The sequence below is a fragment of the Cuculus canorus genome, chromosome 10 (genome assembly GCF_017976375.1).
Source record: "Cuculus canorus isolate bCucCan1 chromosome 10, bCucCan1.pri, whole genome shotgun sequence".
Lineage (NCBI taxonomy): Eukaryota > Metazoa > Chordata > Aves > Cuculiformes > Cuculidae > Cuculus > Cuculus canorus.
In genome coordinates this window covers 18692996-18706131 of record NC_071410.1, presented here as the reverse complement: position 1 = coordinate 18706131, position 13136 = coordinate 18692996, and the positions used below count along the sequence as shown (strand labels likewise).

General features: G+C 42.3%; 1 protein-coding gene across 4 annotated transcripts in view; it reads right to left on the bottom strand.

Moving 5' to 3' along the window:
* The window catches only part of CAPN6 (calpain 6), a 66705-nt gene that overhangs the window by 5903 nt on the left and 47666 nt on the right, over positions 1-13136 (bottom strand). For all 4 annotated transcript variants that reach the window (XM_054075878.1, XM_054075877.1, XM_054075879.1 and 1 more), the window contains 4 exons: positions 11247-11369; positions 9363-9565; positions 8606-8727; positions 1786-1922 (listed from right to left, as the gene is read on the bottom strand). In XM_054075878.1, coding sequence (XP_053931853.1) covers positions 1786-1922; positions 8606-8727; positions 9363-9565; positions 11247-11369 — 585 coding nt within the window. The remainder of the gene's footprint in view (positions 1-1785; positions 1923-8605; positions 8728-9362; positions 9566-11246; positions 11370-13136) is intronic.

The following is a 13136-nucleotide window of genomic DNA, read 5'->3' as shown; positions in this document are numbered from 1 at the left end:
TCCTCAGTGCTTTTCCTTTGAGTGTGATAGAGCCAAGTCCCCACTGCTACAGCAAGGGACAGCCATGGCTTTGGAGTCCTGGGACATCTCATTTCACTACTGCAGAAGGGGTTGGGCATATAGCAAGCAGCAATTGCAGTTCTGTTAATAGTGGGGTTTGCTGCTTGTCTCATATGCCAGGCTTTGTTTGGTCTGTGAAGTTCATTAGTATTTAACTTTTAGTTATCCTGAAAAAGCCAAAGTGTTTGAGCTGCACACTGTAGAGAGACAGGGTGAGGTTCCATGTATAAATCAAATCTTTACTAAGGACTAGGCAATCCTGTACATACCAAGAACACAGACCATGTTCCATCACCTATTGTATCAGTTCCCTCTAACCCCTAATTACAGTCTGTGGTTTAGGGGATAACACTGCTATCATCCTCCTCCTATTTATAACATTTGTAGAATATACCTGTCAGCTCAGAGGAGCCGCACATTACGGGAGCCCTGGGCACCAGTACTGCATTAGGCAGTGAAAAGTCAGAAAACTGTCTTTTCTTGCAACACAGTGCTACAAAGCTATTTCAGTTTCTGGTGCTAAGGTGTCACAGCGAATTGGTTCACAGACCTCCCTGCACTGATGAAGAAGACACACTCCTTATTATTTGCCTAGTACTAAACACCTGTGTGTATTAAACTGAAATGCCACTCCACTCTCTCAAAGTTTTTCTGGACTGCCTCATCTAAACACTAAGCTCTGTTTCTCCAGCTAGCACAGAGGTAAAGAGCGTGGTCTAGTTCCACAGGACTAGAATTAAAGGTAAAAAAACTAGTGGTCTTAGCTTTGGTTTTATTTTAGACAGTGACACTGGACAACACTTGGCTTTTCCCCATCTCTCTTTCATCAGGTACCAAATGAGGCAAAAGGTAATCCTGTAAATTCCCTCAAAGCCTTGGAATGAATCATAGAATCATTTGGGTTGGAAGGGACCTTAAAGATCATCCAGTTCCACGCCCCCACCATGGGCAGGGACACCTCCCACTGGCTCAGGCTGCCCAAGGCACATCCAACCTGGCCTTGAACACCTCCAGGGATGGGGCAGCCACAGCTTTCCTGGGCAACCTGGGCCAGGGCCTCACCACTCTCATCATGAAGAAATTCCTCCTCATGTCCAGTCTAAATCTGCCCCTCTCCAGTTCATACCCATTGCCCCACATCCTATCACTACAAGCCTTTGTAAACAGTCCCTCTCCAGTTTTCTTGTAGCCCCTTCAGTCTCTATAAGGTCTCCTCAGAGCCTTCTCTTCTCCAGGCTGAACAACCCCAACTCTCTCAGCCTGTCCTCATATTGAAGGTGGACCAGCCCTCGGATCATCTTGTAGCCCTCCTTTGGACCCATTCCAACAGCTCCATCTCCTTCTTATGTTGAGGATTCCAGAACCGCACACAATACTCCAGATGAGGTCTCAGAAGAGAGGAATAGAGGGGCAGAATCGCTTCCCTCATCCTGCTGGCCACGCTTCTTTTGATGCAGCCCAGGATACGGTTGGCCACCTGGGACAACCAGAAACAAAACATGCCTTCTGATCCCTAAGTGTCATCGGTTGCTGTTTTAGGGAAGACACCTTAGACTAGAGAATTGGTAGAACAGCTGAGCACCAGGCACAGGCAAGCGAGGGGAGCATAAGTTTTCAAACTTCTATCCTGGGTATCAGTGATATGAAGGAAGAGTTAGCACACACCAAGCCCAGTGATGCTCTCCTCCCCGTTTTTAGCAGCCCACCCTGCATGACTTCTCTCACCTGGACAATGATAGGGCTGTCGATCTTCTTTCTGTAGAAAATTACTTGGGTGTCAAAGATGGCACTGGTGGTATTGTGTTGCACAGGGGAGCGCACGCTTTGATTCTCACACTTGATCAGTACATAGGGATCTGCCCCTAAAACACAATCAGCAGCACAGCTCTTAGGACACAGAATGGCAGCGTAGACCTGCCCAGAAACCCGGCAGAAGCAATCCCCGCCTGTGCCTGGCAGCACCACTGCTACTGAGTACAGGAACAGGGCACATCCACTGCCTGTCGTCAGCAGAGGTTAAATACCTCATTCTTTTAACAACTGGATGGTCAGAGCTGGAAACCAAGCACTGTTTGCTGTGAAACCAGCTCAGACCTAGACTGGGATTGTGCTCATTCCACTTTCCCTTGCAGTGCGCCTTCCTGGCACATCTGACAGAACATCTTCAAAGTGACACTAAGCTTCCCAACTCTGCTCTAGGTGTGAAAGCCAGAATGCATCTGTGCACATGCAATCTGATACGTAGTGCTGGGCACTTGGGCCAAAACGGAGGGTGGAAACTGTTCATAAGCCACCATTCCTATGGAGGTCAAGGACCAGAACTGCACAGAACCGTTTTTAGATCACTAAATACACATCTCTGTGCTCACCTTTAGACTGCCTAGCTGGAAAGTGCTGTCTACTGTATTCTGAAATGAGCATAGATTTCAAGAAGCAGTTTCTCTTCTAGAAAGTAAAACATTGCCAAAATGCAAAAACATTTTGTAAGATTGCACTGGTTTCAACAGTTTTCTGTGGGAAACACTTGAAGCAAATCCTCCCCAGTTTCTCATTTCATTCCCATGAATCTGAGACAATTTCTTCAATTCTATCATATGGATTGATGTAGTTTCAAAGTTTGTGTTATCAAAACATGTATGTAACTATTACAGCTCCTAATTAATATTTTCAATTACACATTAATTATATGTAACCCACTCAGACCCACATTCTAAAATGCCTTGTTTTTACACTGGCCATTTTTACTTTGTTATAAATACTGATATATTCTTCCTATTCCAATAGGGAGCAAGAACTGATTTGGAAACACCTGTCTTTATCCTCAAATAGAATAGACCGTTCCACTTTCTAATTATTTTTAAATTAAACACAGGCACTACCTTTTTTTATATTTCAAAACAACTATTTCTGTGCATTTCTATTATTAACAACAGCACATCTGGTTTTCTACACCTTGCAAATTTTTAGACATATGTTTTAAATAAACCCGATGAATGAGTGTAAGTCGGACTTGTGATCGTTGCTTACATACATTACACCACCACCAGACTGACAGCCATAAGGCAGCATAATTTTTAGGGCAGCTTGCATTTTTAAGAATTCATAACCTGGATGATTTTCCTCAAACACATCCCTCGTTTGCAGGAATGGATACCGGCATCTCACACAAAGAAACCCCATAACAGTGACATCCAAAGCAGAAGGAGCTGCTTGCACTTATGAAGAAGAAACAGCTTTTTCTGTATGCTGCACTACGGATTACACCTGGTCAGATATGGGATAGGCTGATTACCCTGACAACCTCTCACGCTTCCTACAGCAGGTAGCCATATATTGGCTTTTCTGATAGGCAATTACTTTCCGTGTCGCTGAATGTGTGGATTTAGCTCAGGGGCATGGGGTGGCACCATGCTGTGTAATCAGTGAGGGAAAAGCTACCCCTTTCGCAAAGAGATCTGGAAAATTGATCTGAATAAAATGGGGTTTTGCCTGAAATGGTGTCAACCACTTTGGTCAAAGGCAAAGAGCAAAGCAACATCTGATTATTAACAGTAATTAAGAAATAAGGGGCTGGGTGAGGGGGAGCCGTTAATGAAGGGACTTGCTAATTGAAAGGAAGAAGAAAGCTAACATTTGAAAGAAACAGATTGAAATTCGCAGAAAGAGCCAGGAAAAAAGAGGGAGTAGAAGAGGAACATGAAAGGCACCTGCACAGCATGACCTCACGATGGCATTGCTGAATGGTCAGTTAGATTAGGAGGAATCAAGATCCGGAACAAAAGAAAGAAATGAGAGAACTGCACATGCAGGATGAGACAAGGGATGGTCTCAGCTACAGCTTAGCCCAGTTCTTCGCTGCTCTGGGACTGGTTTATTTACAGTACAAAGACAGTGCAGAAAGAGCTACTAATGCAGAAAAGCAACATCATAGTAGTTACCATGAGCTGGGAATGAAAACAATTGGAGCTGCTACTCTGGCAACTGCTCTGGCAGCAGCAGCAGAAGGACTGGATTCAGTTCTCAGGCACACACATGACTCAAGCCATGCCTTGAACGCTGTGCTGTGTATGAACAGCTGCTTCATCCCAGTCCTACGGCCACGCTGTTAAATTGGGAATTTGTATGAAAGAACAGTGCAAAGGAAAAAGTTGAAATCTGTAAAGGCCAGAAACACTTGAAAAGTATTGACATTCTGACATTTCTAAGGCTTAAAGTAATCAACACACAGTAGTCTCAGGCTACTGTTGTTTTGTTTTTTTTGCTAATTGGACTGAAGATCTAAAATCCACAGCCTTCAGCGCTGCACCAAATACAAAAGGCTTTCAGAACATGTTCTTGAAAAGAAGTTCTCAGACATGTTCCCACTCTTCTCCAGTCAGACCACTCTTACTGCTATATGGAGAGCTATAACAAACTCAGTCACTGGGAAAAGGTATGGAACAAACAGAGCAGAGAGTGCTGAGAGTTGAGCACTGCCCTGGGAATTACAATAGGTTGTTAGCCTTTTGCAGCTGAGTCTTTGCTCATGTCATACCTCTTAATCTCCCCAGAATACAGATAATAAAAGGGAGTCTTTCCACTGGCATCAGTAAACCCTCCCCCCACCTCTGCTCCATTTTCTGCTTCCCTTCTCATGCTTTGACTGGATATTTGCCAACTGTTTTTTGCCTTCTCTTTCCTTCTGTTTCTCAGACTGTCATTTAAGGTTCCAGATACTCTGCTTACCAGGCATGTCACGTACCAGGGATCCCAGTACCTAGTTTAGATAAGAAGTGATGAGAGGCAATTAAACATGCAAATTTAATATGGAATTTCAGTGGGAAGAATTAAAAATGCAAAAGGTGATTTGTTCTCAAAGATAAGCTCTTGGAAAAAACGGTGTGACAAACAGTAGCAAGAGCAATTCTTAAAACGAACCTGGAAACGAGAGACAGAAAATCTCCAAGCATAAAGTGATTCCTCATCTTCTTGCAAAGCTGCCGCTGCACTTGGCTCACAGTTGGATTAACTTCAGAACAAGCCAACTCAGAGAGAGGTACTTCCAAGAGAAGCAACCGATATGTATTGAGAATTGAGTCTAGGCAGCTAGATTCATCCAGTATACTTGAAAACAGCAAATCATCCATTATTTTTTCCAGATGAGACAATGAATCAAAGACAGCAGCAAGGAGGAGCATTCCAATAAACATTTAAAATTGGCTTTAAACAATCTTCGTCTGTCTGGGAGGAGGGTTCTGATGACAACCAGCTCGTGAACCAGGCCGGGTGTGCACTTACTATGCAATCTTCATTCTCTTACAGTTTTGTTTAAGTAGTTCCTGAGAAAATTGTACTAAGCACAACTCTCAGATGATAGCAGTGGGCTTACGTGAAGAACAGTGCATTCAAGTCTAAAATCCCTCTATCTAAACTGGAGCTATAAAAAGATCTCTCGCTTGTGCTTTTAATCTCCACAACTGTGCACCCCAGTGTCAGAGAATAGAGACGTTCTAATGTTTTCAGGACAGTTTGGCACAGAGATGTAATGCTATATCTCAGAAGCTGCAGAATGAATCATAATCTCCTTGTTCACCATCAAGTTTTGTCTTCTCTCTGTGCTAAGGACAGATAATGACAATCCAGGCAGGGGGCTGGACAAGGGGGAATAGAGTTGACAGATGACACAGACTGAGTACAAGAAAAGCAGCATCTTGAGAGCTGAGATGCTGCAGATCAGAAGGTGAAGAAGAAGTTGGGAAATCCTTGTGAAATGCAGTGAGGCTAATCAGTCACAGCAGCTCACATAGAAACAAGTTGCCAACAACCTTCACACCAGATAACGAGTAACCTTTGTGTGAGATCCTCTTCACGGCAGGCGAAGACACCACTTAATCTACCTGTTTTCTACTCGAATAAACATATTGACTGTGTCTACTCTGAAAGGAAACCTCTACTTGTCACTCCCAGTGGCAATTGCTGTGTGGCCTCTTCCCTCGTCTCACAGTATTAATTAGAAAGGAGGCTGCTATTGACTTTTAAATCTAGTTCACGTCAGGAAATGCTCTAGAAGTAGGTAAAGCTGGTACTTCAGTAACTGCCCAGGTACCTTTGAGGTCTGAACCCACTGCTGACAAAACTTGCCCTTTTCAAACACCTAGCCGCTATTTCTCCTCAAGACAAGCATGGGAGAGGGTCTAAATCTGAATTGAGTGAGGACACGAGAGAGGGCAAGGTATTAAAAAGCAATCTCAGAATAATGGATATTTAACATTCCTGGACACATTACTTCCTGGTGTAAATTTACAACTCAGCCAGGCATTTCTATATCCATCTACAAAAAAATCCGCATGTGAGAAACATGTACTACTTATGGTACCGAAAAAGGACTCTAGTGTCAATCAGGAGCTTTGTCAAATTTCCCAGCAAGGTGCCCTTGGAAGGCAGAGTGCCAGTTACGGGCATTAGCCTTGTCATGGCACAGCTTGGTTTTGTTGTGTAGCACAAATGTCAGCAGTGCACATTTGGCTTCATGGCTTTTTTATTTACACGCTTTCCCTACTTCATTTGTCTGAAACTGCTATAAGATATGGCATTCTCCAAACAATACGATTCATTTAGGCTTTGTTTTAGATGAATTTAAAAATGGGACATTGTTTCACACAGGGAAATTTAAATACTTCAGAAAAAAATTGACAATGATAGGCTGATTTTTTTTAGCCACTTGATGAATTCAATACTAATTCACAAATAGTATCACTTGACCCCAATTATGGGCTTTTTCAGCAGATAAAATAATTAAACAGAAGTTTTGCTTAGGTTTAAACAGAAAAATCTGTGAGTCCATTTCCTACAGACAGTTCTTCACACAATAGGTCACCTTTTCGGTTCCATTGGGGTAATCATCAGTCCAACACTGGATGGTGAAATCAAAATGGAAGGAGATGCTTTAACTCAACCTGACCACATGTGGTAGTACTGGTTCCTAAAGGTATTTGGGCTATGCTGTAGTTAGAATATTTGTTACACATTGGTTATGAGTCCTATTTGTATATTTCTGAGGCTCTGTGTCACAATGCACCAAATCCCACAACGCCCTCTGAGCTCCAGCCTGGTCTTTAGCAGCTGCAGGCAATTGTTTTTAATGTTCTTGTCAAGACTGTCACTGTGCTCAGGACTCTGAAATGCTAAGGGTGGAGAATTGGCTTTTATTGCTTTACTGTAGGGGATGTTAAAGAAAAATATTCAAGGCATTTTAGAAGAAAAAAACCCTTAAAAATGAAAAAGTCCTTCACAGGGGAAGAACAAGAAGACACCACCTCTTTTCAAAGCACTGCTCTGTTATGCCTGTCACATATAGACATCAGTCTCACTCATCCATCCTGCTTTGCTGAGAAGGTGGAGCTGTATCACTTGTTTGACCAATGTATTTGTGCCTCCTGTTTTTCAAGAAAATTATCAAGAAAAATGAACTGAATCCATTCTCTGTATCTCTCCCCTCCAACATTCTTGTCCCCTGAAGAGACAACCAGACTTAGCAGAAAGTGTCTTTCACAGGGAAAAGTACATTCAGTTACCGCTCAGTGGGTGCCAGGAATAACTATGAAAAGTGGCCTGGAATAAAATTGTAGACAGCTGGTGGGAGAAATGTTACAGCTGCTTTGTGAGACTGAAGAAGGACTATGCTACAGGTCTAAGTCTAATTCCTTCTCTGCCACATGAAGTTAACGCAACTGAGCTCCACATCTGAAAATGAAGAGAACTGAAGAGTTATCTGGAGCAAATAGCAGATGTTTCAGTATCACCCTAAGTTTCCTGTTCTGATTTTACTGTAGTATCTACACTCCTTTGCTTTCTCTCTCCCAGCCATTTGGTGCTGGATGTACCTACTTTTTTCTATTGCGCTAGTCATGGAAAATGAAGGCTGACAGATGGGGAGTAGGAGTAGAAAATGAAGAAGCAAATGACAACTGGACAAATTTCCTAATTAACTGTCAATATCAGGTGCCAGAAAGACATTTTAGTGTCCTTCAGGACACTTCCTTTGATGTGTAGATATGCAGTCCTATAAAAGTCATTTCACTTTTCCCTGTCCTAGCTTACCCAGCTGAAAATGGGTGTTTGAAAACCATAATTTCTTCCTTGAAGAGTTATTAAGCTGGTGGCAATGAAGAACAACATGCTCTGAAGGCTGCGACTGCCTTGCTGAGGTAAGTGTAATACCCTGCATGAGTCCATGAGATTCACCTATCTCCCTGGATATTTTGCATTTAAAAAACACAGAACCCTGAAAAGTGGATTTCTTACTAATCCCCAGAAAAGGCTTCTCAGGGGGGTCTGGCTGTACTTCCTGCGTGGACCAGCAGAGATGACACATAATTCTTGCTGTTTTCTATCATTATTCATTTGATTTCTACTTTTGAGCAGATTTTACAATACGTTGAAAAAAAAATCCCATAAATCTTTGGTTTCTTTGGATAATTTCTGAATGCTTATATGTCAACTCAGATCATCTTTACAGGGGACTAAAGAATCCCCTCCCACTCTTCCAGGCTCACTTTATACTTACCGCCTGATCTGTCTTGCATCTGTAAGCCCTCTGCAGAGTGAACTTTGATTTGGGTGACTCTGCGTGGATAGCCGCAAAGAAGATTCCAACATGTCATTTTAGGCTTATCTGCCCTCAGCTCCCTGAAAAATCATGGGAAAAGCAATTGGAGCAACAAACGTCAAGCAAACAAACAATGGTTGTGGAAATTTGGCGTTTTCAGAACATGAGATTTGTACTCTTTCCTCATCTACCATTTTGGAAGTTTATGGCAGAGAAATGACAGACATAAGAAATAAAAACAGAGCAAAGCAAAGTAAACCAAATGTGTCAGCCTCTGCATAGCAGCAGAAGTTATGGGAAAAGCAACTTTAAATCATGGAAAACACTATCAAAGCAAGAAAAAAAATTCAGTGGTCCTGGTTTCATGAAACACTAGTTTTGCCTTTGTAGGGAACCACTGGTTTCAAAGGAGATGGTCAAATAAATAAACAATGCCAACTGTAACTGCAAGCACCAGTGCTCTGTGTTCTGGCCCAGAACTGGAGGCAGCTACAAAAGCCAAACTAAAATCTCAAAAGACCCAAACAGAATTGTCCACTAGGTTCCTAAGTAAAAGGTGAGCCATCTGGAGATTCTGGGAGGTGACCCTGGCCATCTCAAGGGCAATAGGAGATAGTGAGTCAGGGATATTTGAAGGCAATCAGTCAGCCATTTCCAAGCAGGGACAGCCAATGTGAGTGAGGGAAGCTCTCATGCAGTTGTGAGGGCACCCTACCTGAGTTTTGATGGCACATCTGTGAAGAGTCTCAGGATGAACTTTGTAATGATGCCAGGATGATATGTAGTTGGGATAAGGACATAGCGGCCTTGCTTAAGGATCCTCTTCAAGAACACAGTGCGTGTGTTGATGTACAGAGATGTGGCCACTCTCTCCTGCACAGTCAGCTTGTGCAGTCGATACCTTCTGTTGTCCTCCACCTACAGGCACAGAGCAGTACAGGGATTGATGGAAGCAGGGAGATCAGAGATAACAAGAAGGGTTTTCTCTGCGCATCTCTTGGGCAGAAAAGGCAATGTGTGATAAAGACAAATGGTTTGGCGAATGGTTTTTCACCCACTGAAGCTGTGGCAGAGACACTCCTGATGGGCAACCCATTGTTCCGAGCGCTGACCCACACCGGCTTCCAAGCAGTGCTGTTCTGCACTTCACTACCTCAGTACCTACATGTATACTTCTAAGTGAAGGTGAAAGTTTGGGACTGGCAAAGACGTGCATCCACTAACAGAGCCACAATGCTGCTGCAGTGTTGAATACTTGCAGAGATGCATGCACGCTTCAAGGACTGCATGTGCTGAGCTACTCTGCTGTCTTAGATGAGGCTGAGATTCATCTGCCTCTTTTCTCTAGCATGTAGAGAGAGCATTCCAGCTTGACAAAGCAGGCACGTAATCCAGATGCACACAGCAGTATTTTCATTGCCCTTTTCTGAATACAAAAGCCACATCTATGTTTTTTTCTAAGCCTTCAAGCTGTGCTTAACTTTTAACATCCTCTTCAGGGAAGTGACATTTGCCACAGCACAGTGAAAATATAAACCTATTTCTTAAGCAGCTCCCGGGGGCAGAGACAGCCTACATTCTTTTCCGGTAGTTCTCTTTTGTCTTTGGGTAATTTAGGCCATGTTCTTCCAAAGGCCTTTATTCATGATAATGACCCTGGTGGGTTGAAACACTTCTAAAATAGAAAAATATTGAATAGAAACAAAGATAGAGTACTGATACTTTTCTGAAGGTGTGATTTGCTTCTCCAAGCCTTTCGAAATTAGATATACAGGCATGAACAAGGGACAGTAACCAATACTACTTTCTGTGATGACACTTCTCATTAGATGTAGTTAACAGGTAATTGCCTAATAAGTGTGATACAGGTGTCAAGTTCTGACTATTAAAAAAATGGCAGTATTTTAGGGTAAGGCCATAGACTCAGTGTAGTCCCGTTAGCTATAGCAACAGATGATAAGATAATCCTGATCTTCAGTTAAAATGCAGGTGCATAGCTGTTTCTCTTGCTTTTCTCCTTTCAGTTCACATGTTTTCATTTTGCTCAATTCGCCCTGAGAATGCAATTAAATTTCTCTTTGGGATCCCTTTGGTTCCTTTTCACATATGCTCATTTCCTACTCACTACTCCTGCTTTTGAAAACACTCTTGACTCTTTTTTTCTAAGTGGCAAAAGAAAAACTGCTGACTTTTCAAACTCTTTCACTTGGCTGTATTTGCTGATTAAATAGAGGCAGGAGCCTCCAGTAAGAAGGAGAAAAAACCCTCTGTATTTCAAGTGTTAATATTTTGGTTTTGTCTTTCTCTTCAAAGCTTGGGGTAGGAAAAGCACTTAAAATTCTTTTGCATAGGGAAAAATGACTTATTTTCCTTTAGTTGAACTAGGGTTAGAATTGAACTCAATTCAACTTAGTTCAAATAGTTTGTCTACTTGTCAGCTCTGGTGACTGCTTGCATTACACACGCAAAGCTGACGTTGAGAGCAGAGAACCAGACCCCACCATGATAATCATGCCTCCATCTGCCCAAGATCTTATCAACAGGGTAAAGCAGGGCTGCTGAACAAAACTCAGAATCAGCAGTGCAGGTGGCTGCCTACCTTGAGTATTTCAAAGCCAATCGGGATGTTGTCTCCTTTCCTTTCTTTCTTGTATTTGCGGCGATCCTCCTGTTGTAATGAGACCAAGACTTTGTCCTCAGTCTTCTTAACATCAAAGATGTACTGGTGCAAGAAAGAAGAGGGCAAGCTTTTAGGAATGCTTTAGGATACTGAGGATAAAGCCATCACCAAGGAAATAAGTGCATACAAAGGAGGCAAATGGAAACACACTTAGGGGTGGGAGGAGAGTTCTCCATGTAACAGACATTCCCAGCAATTCCCAGCTGAAAATGAATGCTAATGATAAGGATCCTTAAACCAAAAGTATCAGAGACAATGAGGCAGGTAATTCACGTAGAGGACACTGTGAGACAGTATTACAAAATAACAGTTGAGGCAGCAGAAGAGAACATCTCTGAAAGCAAAAGACAAAAGTTAAGTTTTATTTAGATACAAATAAATGAAGAGTGAGATAAAAAGTTAAACCAACAGACCCCAGATATGGTCTTTGATAGTTTTTCATTCTGCTTTTAATTTGAATATCTAAACAGGGCTTGTAAAGTTTAAACATTTTTATATAGGACCTGCAAGTGAAGGAATCTTTCAACCCTTAGTTAAAAAAACAGCCGAATCTACAACTTTGTTCCACATCTACAATTTCTATTTAATATAAGAATGACAGGAATGCTAATATTGTATTTTCTCAGTTTTCCTGAAAGTCCTAGGAACACACAGCAAAAAGAGCTAGGAAGAGCTCCTGCACCTTTAACAGCTTTAATCCAAACTGCTTAAAGTAAACTTCAATCAACTTGGGTTTAAGACCAATCAAAGGAAATAATTTCAAGTTCAGGCAGCAGTTCCCATCTCAATAAATCAGATTTGAATTGGTTATGTTATCACTAACAGACCAGTTAACAAGCGTGTAGCTTTTCAGTAGACAAAACAGGTCAGATGGGTGTTTCTTTATACAACAAAGAATTTAATCTTGAATTCATTTGCTCCCAGAGGCTCCTTTAAATTTTGTTTCTTTCCTGCATACAGAGGGCAATCTGAGTTGTCAGAACCAGCGGAGCAGAAGAGGACTCTATTTACATCAAGTTTAGATAAACGCTATATTCTTCCATCCTCAAAGACCTTTAAATGCAAAGCAAACAAATAAAGGTATAAAACTGCAGTGATGCACAGCTGTGTACTTTCTGATTTAAGCCAAAATTCTCTGACAGCACGGAGAGGAATATCATCCCTGGTTCAATTCCCCCTCCTTGCTCCTCCAAGAACTGAGAAAAAGCAAATCCTCCTTGAGCTTTGCTCTGAGATAGATACTGAGATTGCCTTAGGTACTGTTGCGGAATGATCCCCTGTGATGACTTGCCATCCCTCCGTCCTTAGAGCTGTGCAGAATAAGGCATCATCCCATTCCTCACACTCGACCCTCACCGTCTCAGGCAGTGTCACACTCACATGGAGGAAACACCAGCCTCTGGCAGAGCTGGCTGAGGCACTGCAGCACCGTAAAGAAAATCAATACCTTCCCAAGCTCTGGGTTTTATTAGTTGTTCACCTTATTTACAGTCCAGATTGGCCTCATACAGAACTACTGCTTGCTGTTCTGGGCTGGCTGGTTTATGGTACAAACTCAATGCTTCTTTGCACTCTTATTTGTGTGCTGTATCAACATTATAGCAGAGACAGCACAGGATAGTAAAGATTGTTCTAGGGGTTGTAATGAACCTCTGCAGAGGGAATCTGAAAAGCGAGATTTAGATATGGAGCAGCACCTTGTAAGGCACATTTTAATTCGCGTCCCTGTTGAACCATATGCAATGTTACCTGGTCGGATAGCCTAGAGTGTTCCAGGGCAAACAGAGGTCTGGAAAGGAAATCATAGAA